This window comes from Podarcis liolepis, assembly GCF_965112155.1.
Source record: "Podarcis liolepis genome assembly, chromosome: 7".
Taxonomy (NCBI): domain Eukaryota; kingdom Metazoa; phylum Chordata; class Lepidosauria; order Squamata; family Lacertidae; genus Podarcis; species Podarcis liolepis.
The window spans coordinates 13156033-13167740 of NC_139561.1; the positions used below are offsets into that span (position 1 = coordinate 13156033).

At 51.8% G+C, this 11708-nt stretch overlaps 2 protein-coding genes across 3 annotated transcripts in view; both read right to left on the reverse strand.

Moving 5' to 3' along the window:
* EPHA2 (EPH receptor A2) overlaps window positions 1-9971 on the reverse strand; it is a 33932-nt gene extending 23961 nt beyond the window's left edge. The window contains exon 1 of one of the 2 annotated variants that reach the window (XM_083514629.1): window positions 9649-9971. In XM_083514629.1, the coding sequence (XP_083370755.1) occupies window positions 9649-9739 (91 nt within the window). In that variant the 5' untranslated portion in view covers window positions 9740-9971. The remainder of the gene's footprint in view (window positions 1-9648) is intronic. The other variant, XM_083514630.1, reaches the window with a different exon arrangement.
* Window positions 1-11708, reverse strand: part of LOC310712084 (uncharacterized protein) — a 142356-nt gene that overhangs the window by 78653 nt on the left and 51995 nt on the right. The gene's annotated exons all lie outside the window — the stretch shown is intronic.

Below are 11708 nucleotides of genomic sequence, written 5' to 3' on the forward strand. Positions count from 1 at the left end.
GACAACATTGAGCTATCCTCAATGCTCTTGTGGGAAGGGCCCTGCACCTTTCACCCTCCCAGCCCCCAAAATAAGATCAGTGGCGTAGTTCACACAGCCATTTCACCACTAGTGCTACACAGGGCCGGTTTGACGAGGCCCTAAGCTACTGAAGGTAGTGGGGCCCTTTCTATGCCCAGCTGTCCTTTGCCAACAACAAACTGTCGCTGTTTTTTGTGTTGAATATATGCTATGTGGTCATTTATGGACCTAATGGGTATCTAAAGCCATTTGCACAAGTTTCCATGCACCCAGTCCACGCAGAACGTAGGCACCCTATATATAGAAATGGGCAAACCAGTGATATTTAGGGAGCAGGCTAGCAGGCGGGGCCCATGACTTACATCATAGGAGCCTACACAACACAAAACACTGTTGCTGCATGTAGGTTTTACTTTATTTGGGTTTTTTTTTAATCTTATATTTTGGAAATGTACATCCAGGGTTTTTTCCGTTTAAATTTTTTGGGGCCCCCCAAGAAAGTGGGGCCCTAAGCTATAGGCTTGTTTAGCTTATATGTAAATCCGACACTGGGGCTACATCTGAAGTGCTCAAGCGGCCCCGTTGGCCAGAAAACAGCACCTTGTCCCTGACTAAGGGGAAGGAGGGAAGTGAGTTTCGCTGCCCTGCCCTGCGGCTGCAAGGAGAGAGCCAACCTCTTCCTTTGGGGATCTGATTGAGAAGATACGTCATGCGTCCTTCTGGTACAAGGCAGGTGCTTTCCTTCAGTTTCAGTTCAGAAAACTACACACACTGCAGAAGCAGATAGACGTGGGTCCTCCTCCAGCTGGTCTCTGCCTGCTCAGTTTGGTGGGCTTACATCCACTTAGTTTTAAAGCATGTTTTTATTGCAGCCATGCTTGTTACACTAATCAAATTATTGCGCCTGTGAGAAAACAGGCCATAAATGCCAATTAATTCTCCTCTACCTGCAGCAGACAGATATTATTTCTCTTTCCTTTGGTTTTGGGTTGCAAAACAGCTCCCCGCTCCCCCGGTTAATTGTTTTTAATACTAGCGTGCTTTTCACGGCAGTCAGCTGAGCATTCAGCTAAATGCTTTTGTGTCCAGTCTAACTCCACCATTGTGCAACGCTTTGAAAATAATAAAATCCTGCCATCTCCCTAGATCAACAGAAGCCGGCCCTCCCAGGCAGTATCACCTTAACTCTTTGATTAGACAAAGATATGCCTGCTCTTCATAGATTTGTAATTCTCCAGCTGAGTGCTTCGGAGAGCACTGTAGGGGGGGGGAGTACCGTATTGTTTGCTCTATAAGACTCACTTTTTCCCTCCTAAAAAGTAAAGGGAAATGTGTGTGCGTCTTATGGAGCGAATGCAGGCTGTGCAGCTATCCCAGAAGCCAGAACAGCAAGAGGGATTGCTGCTTTCGCTGCGCAGCGATCCCTCTTGCTGTTCTGGCTTCTGAGATTCAGAATATTTTTTTTTCTTGTTTTCCTCCTCCAAAAACTAGGCGCGTCTTGTGGTCTGGTGCGTCTTATAGAGTGAAAAATATGGTGATTCCAAAGTATCCTGCAAGTGCTGCTCAGAGGAGGGTGCCTGTTATCTCTCTGCATGCTTCACGGCTCTGCCTTCTCCATGGATGGGAAATCTTGTTGACTACTTTGCTTCAGCAGAAGAAGCACAACAGAGTGGCTCAGCTGCCTGCCTGTGTCCCTGCCCAAGGCTCTTGCTCTGCTCCTGCCTCTCTTAGACCATGATAGCCACCGGCCGTGCCTCCTTGGGCAAGAGTTTGGTGAGCCAAGTCTGCTGGCAGGAAGCTGCCCTCGGACATCCGACATCCGGAAGCCCTATTATCTCGTTCTTATCTTGTAGTCAAGCTCCTTCCTTGGTTTACTTCTATATTTTCCCCGTTGGCGGGGAGAAAGGTGCTGAGTAACCTGCTCAGGCTGTAAAGCAGAGGCTGGTTGTTTGGGAACAGGGTGGGGGCCCCGTGACAGAAGGGCAAAGGGCTCCCAAGAGAAAGGGAGGGAGGTGGGTGGCCCCCAGGGATTGGGAGGCCAGTCTGGCCAAGGCCAGACAGAAAAGGCATCTCCAGAGAGCAATACCTGGGCACAGTCCAGAAACCGTATTTCACCTGCAACTGAACAAAAGCCCCACGTCTTCACAAATAGGTTCAGCTGGAGGAAGGGGCCTGCGGAGGCCAAAATAGGGCCTGGTGGTTTGTTTTTTTGAGGGGGGGGGGGATTCTGCAGAAGCAACAAACATGCACTAAGGAAGCTTTTGCAAATCACAAGTCAGACTGCCGCTGTACACAGCTCAGGATGGTCTGCTCTGACTGGCAGCACATTCCCCGGCTCCTGTTGTCCAAAACCCTTTCACAGGGACTGGACCAAGGAAACGTCTGCAAGCAAAGCAGATGTGTCCCGTCCTTCCGAAGTTGCCTTTTTCACAAACTCTGGCCCAGTGCTGTCTACTCGGGCTGGCAGCAGCTCTCCAGGGTCCTTTCCAGCCTGCGATCCTTCTAACTAGGACTCAGCCTGGGGCTTTCCGCATACAAAGCAGGTGCTGTACCTACTGAATTATGCCCCCCCCCTCAATCGGCTCTGCCTGGCCCTCCTCTCTGCAAAGGGCCCTTCGCTTGTCTCTCCGCAGACAGAAACCCTGCCAGCCTTTCGGGGTTTCTTGCGCCTGCCGCTCTCCAGAGATTCTTTCCCCCCACAAATCTCTTCCAGATGCAGTCTTTGGATGGGTTGCTTAGCTTTGGTTGCCAGAGCTCTAAACCTCTCATTAATGTCATATCCCAGCATGGAAAACTAGCCTGGTGCATCTCAGAGAGGGAGAGACGGGTGGAGATGCCTGCCTCTTTTTGCCCTGGACTCTTGCCCTTCCCTGCTCTCACGGACACTCAGTTTGTTTCTCGGACTTTGGACCAGCCGTAAAGGAAGGAGCAACCAGTCTAAGCGTCTATCCCCAGGAATCTGCAGCAGCAAAGAGCTGGAGCTGATCAGAGGTGCCTTCTGAGTCTCCCAGGAAGACCCAAAACTACAGTTCCCAGCCCTCCCTGACTTGAGCAACCACAGCATAGAAGGGACCTCAAGGACCACGTAATCCAACCCTCTGCAATGAAGGAATAAGCAGAGGGATCAAACCTGCAACCTTGGCGTTATCAGCACCATGCTCTAACCAACTGAGCTATCCAGGCAGAGCACATTTTAAAATGTGCTGGACTGGCACCGCTGCACTGACTGCAGGGCTGATATGGTGGGGATTTGCCTCCTTGCGCTGCCCTCAAGCCAAGGAGCTGGGCTGTGGGTTGCAGGGCATCCCTCGCATTGCATGGCAGGCTAAAGGGTTTTTTTTTTTTAAATTGCTTCTGAAGGCCCTTCTGCCACTCCGCCAGAATGCAACCCTGCAGGGTCAAAAGGCCCCTGCACCCAGCAAACAGTGAGCACCACAGCCCTCTCCTGCCTTAGGCACCAGGTCATAGAACCACAGAGTTGGAAGGGACCACGAGGGTCATCTAGTCCAACCCCCTGCAATCCAGGAAACTTCGGCCCAACGTGGGGCTTGAACTCACAACCCTGAGAGTCTCATGTTTTTCCAAGCTATCCCAGGCCTTTGGAAAATGGAGGCTTCTAATACTTGTCTACCCACAGCCAGCTTTGCTGGACCCATTTAGTCCGTGGCCAAAGAGACGCTTCTGGGAAACTCACAACTGTGGCATGAAAGCGACTCTCCCTTCCCTCTTTGTCCCCCAGGAACTGACATCCAGTGTACGCTGCCTTCAAGTCAGACTGAAACTTACTTACTTTATTTATTTAAAAGCCCCAAGGACTAATAACCACATACAACATATTTATTTAGGACATTTATAGCTATCCCTTCCTCCAACCAGCTCAAAGCGATGTACACAGACCCGCCACCCAATTTATCCTCACAACCACCTTGCAGGGTAACTTGGGGTCCCAGCCCTGACCCAGCCCTCCAACCGCTATACCGCACTGCCTCTCCTTTCCCAGCCCCCTTAAAGCAGGAAAAAACAGCGACCCTTCCCTTCCCAAATCGGAACCTATTCAGCTACTTTGATTTATTGCTAAAGAAAGGGGCAAGCAATGCGCTCTCTTCCCTCCCCCTACAACCAACCCCCACCCCAACTGCCTGCCTGCCTGTCATCTTGCATGGTTTCCCTGGACTCTTCACTTAAAATAAAAATAAATAAATAGGCAGGCAGCATCTGGAACAGCTTTTCTTTCCCACCAACTTCCAGAGTTAATTTTAAACTTTGCTCTCCCCTCCCTTCCCAGTGTGTGGATTTGATTTTTGATTTTTTTTGACTGCCTGTATTTTAGCCACTTGGAACGGGGAGGGAGGGAGGGAGGGGGAGAGAAACCGCCCCACAATTCTATACATGACAGAGGATCCATGACCAAGTGGTACACAGGAATCTGCTAGTCAGGAGCGCAACAGGATCCACGCAGAGCCCAAAGCCAAAGAGCTGGGCTTTACAACGTGATCTGCAAGAACAGCATTGCCCAAGCTGGTGCCCTCCTGCCGTTTTGGTCCATGGCTCCCATTGGCACAGACCACCAGTCAGACTGGCCTTAACGCAGCAAGCACAGAAAGCATTGAAAACTCTTACACCTTAATTGCCTCCCATCCTTAAAAAACCCAGCACCAACTATATGATACCACTAAGACTGCAGGGGGGTGGGAACTCTGGGCCTGCCAGGATTCAAGTCAAGAAGATGCCAACATTTCTCTGGGCATGCACAAAGTGCATCTGCCCGACTCCCCAGAGCCACAAACCGCACCTGCACATTGGGGCTCTGCAAGGAAGGTTTAAGGGCAGAAGGTGTCCCAGGTGGATGTCAGCTCCGGCACCTCTTGCTTTTGAGAAAGTGCCAATGGAGCAGAGAGGAGGTGCTGAATTTCCTACAGTAACAGTAAGTCAGGGGGCCTCTGCAGGCCCGAACCAAATCTTTTGGAAAGGACAGAGCTTAGTGGCAGAGGGAAGGCTACCCTACTGAGTCTGCCAGTCAGTGCAGACAATACCAAGTGAGACGGATCAAGGGTCTGACTCTGTCTAAAGCACCTTCCTGTGGTCTTAGTGCGGTAATGAGAGAGCGCAGTCCGGTGGCTCCAAAGAAAATGTTCTGGATAAGGGTGAAATTTTGCTGTTTCAGTTGAGCAGCACAAAAAAGAGACGCGGAACCCATCGGTTCCAAGCTGGGAGCTGCCACCAGTTTTAATTAACCCTTTGCATTCAAGGCCAATTACTTTTAGGCATCTTGGGAGAAAAAGAACGCATCCGAGAGTGTGTCTCAGGGCGCTGTTTTGGAAGCCTGAACTTACAAGGGGTGGCTGCCCCCTCCCAGCTCCAGAGACTGACAAGAGACTGCTACACAGCAGCCCAGGGCTGGAGAGGAACTGTTTACTGGACGGATCCCTGCTAGGCTCCCTCCCTGGCGTAATTAGAGAGCCCAGGCGGCCATCCAGCCTCTTCATTAACATTCCTGTCTTCTACTGCAAGCCAGTGGGCTCTTCAGGTTTTGGAAGAGGCAGACCCCCCCCCTTCCCATGGGGAACCTGACTCACACCAGCACCACCAGCGCCTCTCCGCGCCACCAGACCTACCGCCCCACTCCAGAGGCTTTTTCAAAAGAAGCTGATGAATGTGCGAAAAAAAGAAAGAAAAAGAGTGCGAAGCCAGCGCTACTGCCGCCTTTGAGGCTAAAGGCTTGGAGCGGCTGTGTCTCAAAACCCATAATCCACATTTCTCTGGTCAGCAAAGCTTCCGTCTCAAAGTGGCTGGATGGGGGCTGCTGGCTGCTCATGCCAACTCTGGCTTCTTCTCCTCTTCTTCTTCCTCAGCGGATGAGTTTGGGAGTGGACACAGCAGGCCTTCTTTTCTGGGGACACTTCAAGGGAGCCTCCCAAGCTGCTTTTGCAAATACAGTCAAACCTTCGTTCCTGAACGCCTCTGTTTTGGAACGCTTCAGCTCCCAAACGTTGAAAACCCTGACGTAACCGTTCCGGTTTTTGAATGATTTTCGGAAGCCAAATGGCTTCCAAGCCACGTTTTTCATTTTTTCCCCATTGACTTTGCAGCCAGCCCATGGATCCTTGGTTTTCAAACTTTTTGGAAGCCAAACAGTCTTCTGAAACAGATTAAGTTCAAAAACCAAGGTTCCACTGTACCAACCAGAAGGGCCCGAATGGGAAAAATTCGGCTCCAAGTAGTTGACCAAACATGCTGCTGGGTTTCGAAGCCATAGGCCAGTCAATCCCCCCGCCCCCCGCACGCACACCCATCAACCCCATGCCATGTTATGCTGTACTTCCCTTTTAGATGTTCCAGCTGGGGGGGGGGGCTTCTTACCATTTACTAAAGAGCAGGTCCACCAGGGAGCATGGAAAATACCTTGTGCAAAAGCTCCTAAGTGCTCCCTGTCCAAGCCAAAAGGAACTGCTTTCCCTTCTCCATCTTCCCAGGGATTCTGCCTGGGTTCCCCCAATGATGGCCAGCTGGGCACTAATAACTCCAGGGAGGGAGCCTAGGAGGGATCTGTCCAGTAAACAGGGAGTCCTCCATGATATGAGCCACTTTGAGACTCCTTAAAGGTAAAGGGACCCCTGACCATTAGGCCCAGTCGTGGCCGACTCTGGGGTTGCGGTGCTCATCTCGTTTTACTGGCCAAGGGAACCGGCGTACAGCTTCTGGGTCATGTGGCCAGCATGACTAAGCCGCTTCTGGCGAACCAGAGCAGCGCACAGAAATGCCATTTACCTTCCCGCTGGAGTGGTACCTATTTATCTACTTGCACTTTAACGTGCTTTTGAGCTGCTAGGTTGGCAGGAGCAGGGAGGCAAGTCCTAGGCTCTGTGGTTTAACCCACAGCACCACCCGCGTCCCTATTGAGACTCCTTAGGGTCATGATAAAGCAGGATTTCAAATCCAAGCTCCTCCTCTTCTTCTTCGCGGCTCCCACCCACTCCGGTTCCGAACTTTGCATTTTGGGGCTTAAAGTACCCTGTGCTACATTCTCCAGAGTTCTGCTCTAAATATCACTGTTGCTGCTTCCTCCCACTTCGCTCTGCCCAGGTGTGAAGAAAGGTAGTGCATGCTGCCAGGTCTTTTAAAAGGGGAGCGGGTGATAAACACAAGCGTTTGTAGAAAACACAGGAAGCTACCTTAAAGGAGGTTGGAATTTGGGTCCATCTCGCTCAGTGTTGTCTACACTGACAATGGCCCCCTAGGGTTTCAGGCCGGGACTCTTGCTCAGCCCTAGCTGGAGACGCTGCCAGGAACCCAGGGCCTTCTGCATGCCAAGCAGTTGCTCTGCCACTAAGCTACGACCCTTCCCTGGGAAGAACAATTTAGGAAGGAGAGCAAAAACCGTGTGGTCCCTTCATGAAAAGGGGTGACATATATCCAGAGACCAGGACTGGAATGGCTGGTCATCTAAGCCAAGGCTGGGGATCCTGTGCCCTGCCACATGTACCTAGACTACAACTCCCACAATCCCTCACCACTGGCCACCAGTATCCAGACAGCCACAGGTTCATCCCCAGCCCTGCCCCAGAAGCCCTTCTTGCTTCTCAGGGCAGCCTTCTCTCATCTGGTGCCCTCCAGATGTTTTGGACTTCCCAGGAGCTCAGCCCCATAATACCAGATCAGGCTGCAGTGACTAAAGAGATTAGGAAAAGCCTTCTGCACATGCTCCAAGGACTAACAGGGCTCCACACATTCCAGAGACAAGACGTACCACTGAAAATATGCTCTGGGGTGATCCCCTGGGGCCAAATATTTAAATCCTGGCTTTCAGGCAGAAAAAGTACACACCTGTGGGCAAGTCTGGGCTTGTTCCACGGAAGGGCTTAACCTGGAAGGAATTTTGCTGCTGGCTTGCCCCCCACTGTGATGCTGGGTCAAGGGCAGGATAGGCCCAAAGACTGGTCCAACACATTTCAAGGACCTTCAGGAACACACCAGCACCAAGTTCCAAACGTCAAATGTATAGTCCCAGGCTCAAATAGTCCTTAATTCCCAGATTCTGCTCAAATGGGACTGCATAAGAGAGTTGGAGCAACGGCTCCAGCTGCTGAGATCCTGTTCACGGGGACCATGAAGAGACCAAGAATTCGCCTAATTTCCAGTGTGGCCGAAATCAGAGTAAAGGAAATGGCCTCCCATACATGCAACCCCAAATCTCTCTCTAAGAGGAAATCTGCCCCTGCTTCCCACACCACCCTGAAAAAAAGGAGACTGTGGGTGATCAATCTCCTGGTGTTGATTCAGCGCCCCTCCCTGACCCACCCTTCTCTTGTGGCAACCAGAATATTTGCCTCCCTTGCCCAACCTGGCATGAACCATCCCTGCCACAGCAGCAGAGGCTCAGTTGTGTAAGCAAGGCGTGTGAATCACCGCATTTCCCAGAATGTTACCAGCAGGGCCCAGGATCGGAACCCTGCTCTCCTGCCTTCTAGCCAGTGGGCAGTACTATTTCCTATTTGGGGGAAATCAAGTGCTTAGTCCCAAAGGCCTGGAGCAGAGGCGTATGCAAACTTCTGCGTTCCACAGAACTCTTCTTCAGACACAAGGCTCTTCCCTGTCCATCCACGTGCACTTACTTGATCTCCCAAGTCAGAAATAAGCACCTGCCCAAAGCCAATACCTAACACGCCAAGGAATAAGTCGGAATTCTTTAAAAAAAAAGAAGATCTGTCTATTGATCCAACGCAGGAATTTTAAAAATGCCCTGCAACAATTTGCGCCTGTTTAAGGAGCTATTCAAGACTCCAAAGGCCGCTTAAAGCGCTCAAACCCGTGGAGGAAAGAGGTTGCTAGCGCCCCATTCCTCAAACGAGGGGCGCATCCCAGGAGGCCGAACAACGGACGCAGGATAAAGACCGATCCACGGCCCACCTCACCCAGTATCCTGTTCCCGAGAAGGACAGCCAGGTAGAAAACCCCCAAACAGGGCATAAAGGCACAACAGACCCTTCCCACTGCTAGTTTTCCAGCACCAAGAACTTGCAGATAGACTGCCTTCGAACCGGGAGGTTCTGCTTAGGCGTCGCTAGACCTACGCTCTTCCATTACCACAAGGTGCCGGGTCCACAAAGCCCCTTTGGTAAGGAAATCCATCCATTGTGCGGTGCCAAACGTTTCTTTCCCCCCGCTGCTCTGAAACCCAGCGGCGGCCTCGTCGCCTCTCCAAACCAGCCGGCCGCCCCCTCGCTTCGCTTTCGCCCCCACGGACGCGCCCCTCTTCTTCTTGCCCGCCCCTCGCTGGAGATTTAAATCCGCACCTGGAGTTTAAAATACGCGCACAGAAGGACCCGCACCGTCTACGCACCGACTTTGGGAAGGGAAGGGGGCACCGGAGTTCGCCAAAGCGAGAAAAAAAACTTTTCCTTTTTTTGCCATGCCGGTGAGCAGAAGCGACCGCCAGCCCGCCAGCCCCCAAGCCGGCCAAGAGGCAGTCTGTCCCGCTCCGTCTCGGGGTCCGGGAAGGGCAGGCAGCCGTGCGCGTTTCCCCTTCCCCGGCGCGGCTCTCCGCCGGCGCTCAAGGCGGCTGGTCGGAGCGCGGCGTCGGGGAAGCGAGAGAAGGAGAGTCCCGGGCCGGGAGGGGGAGCTTCTCACCTTCGCGGGTCTGGGCGCCCTGGAGCGCCGCCTGGAGCAGGAGGAAGAAGGGGACGAGGAGAGGGGCGCCGGCCCCACGGAGGCTGCCCATGCTGTGCCCGGAGCAGCGCCTTCCTGCCTGCCTGGCTGGCTGCTCGCTTCGCTGCCGCCGTCGAGGAAGCGCCTGGGCAGAAGCCGTGTCGCCTCCGCAGCTCCGGAAAGCTCAATGGGAGCCGGTGGGAAAGTTCTCGCCCTGTTCATTCATGCCCATGCTGACGTCACGCGAGCCACGCCCCCAGCCGGCCGCGCGCCTCTCGCCTCGCTCCCGCGCTGCCCTCCGGCCCGGGACAGATGGATTCAGGAGGCGCAGGCGCAGGCAGGACCTAGAGTCCTGCCCGACGGGGCGCAGTGCAAAGGGTCCCTGGAGCCCCTTGCCCCCCACTCGGCTCTGATCGCATTCCCTGTCGGGGGCGGGCGCTCTCCATGGCCCCTGCGCACCCCGACCAGGGACTCACCCTCGACCCCGGGGGTCCCCTGGAAAGTTGGCTCTCCCCTCCATGCCAGGCTCCTCTGCTCCCAAGAGGTAGGAGGCAAAGGCAAAGCCTCCGTTGGGCTGAGCAGAGGCAGAGGTGCTATCTGAGCAGTTTCTGAACAGCCACATCAAAATCCATATGATTTTTTTTTTTAAGAATCCTTCATGCTGTAGGATAAAGGTAAAGGGACCCCTGACCATTAGGTCCAGTGGTGGCCGACTCTGGGGTTGCGGTGTTCATCTCACTTTATTGACCAAGGGAGCTGGCGTACAGCTTCCGGGTCATGTGGCCAGCATGACTAAGCTGCTTCTGGCGAACCAGAGCAGCTCACGGAAACGCTGTTTACCTTCCCACCGGAGCGGTACCTATTTATCTACTTGCACTTTGATGTGCTTTCAAACTGCTAGGCTGGCAGGAGCTGGGACCAAGCAATGGGAGCTCACCCCTTCGCGGGGATTCGAACCGCCAACCTTCTGATCGGCAAGTCCTAGGCTCTGTGGTTTAACCCACAGCGCCACCCGCGTCCCATGCTGTAGGATAACTGGGACCTAATTTACAGGATCGTGCGACAAAGATGACCAAAATAATGTAGCAAATCGGTTTGAGGCATGCGGTATTGCTAGCTCTGTAAAGATCAGCATGCAAGCATTTGCCTGGTTACTGCAAAGTGGTATGTGGACTGCAGGGGCCCCCTCCCCAATTTTTGTAGCCCCTCTGACCCAGATTCCAAAGTTTCCTGGCCAGTTGAGGCCCTTCTTCAGAATGACACACAGGCCCTTCTGTTCCTCAGCCCGTGAGGTTTTCCCCAATTATATTGATTCTTCGGTTCCCACGAAGAAGTCAGCACTTTCAGCCTGAATGGTTGGAATATTTGTTGATGTTCCGTGACAGCGCAGCACCTCATCCCATTGTTTGTGGGCATCTGCATTGAGTTTGAGCCTTGCAGGAAGACGCAAGATTTACCCACCCGGGAAGTATGGCAGATGAAGTTGATGGACTATATGGAACTGGCGGAAATGACTGGCAGAATCCGAGACCAGGGAGAAGAGTCGGTGGAAGAAGACTGGAAAAAGTTTAAAGACTATTTACAGAAATACTGTAAAATTAATGATTGTTAGAAAAATGTTGGAATGAAGAGTTATATGGCTTTAGTAGAAATGTTATAAGGAATTAAGTATAAATAGATTAATAGAGTATTAAAGGAAAAAATAAGGTTAGAATGTGTTAAGATAATTATAGGATAGAAAACAGAGGAATATGGAAATGAATTGCTGAAACAATTAACAGAAGTGGAATACAAAAAGGGAGGTGTGAGGAGGTCGTTGAAATAAGTGAATGAAAGATAAGATATTGAAATTGTTTGATGTGTTTTAAACGGTTTTTGTTTTGTTTTGTTAGTTTAATGTGTTAGTGTTTTTGTATTGTATTGTATTGTTCTTTTTTGTTTTGTTTTGTAGTGTTTAAATTGTTGGAAAAGTAATAAATATTATTTTTTTAAAAAAAAGAGTTTGAGCCTTGCAATGCTAGATCCTGATGCCTCCTTAAAGA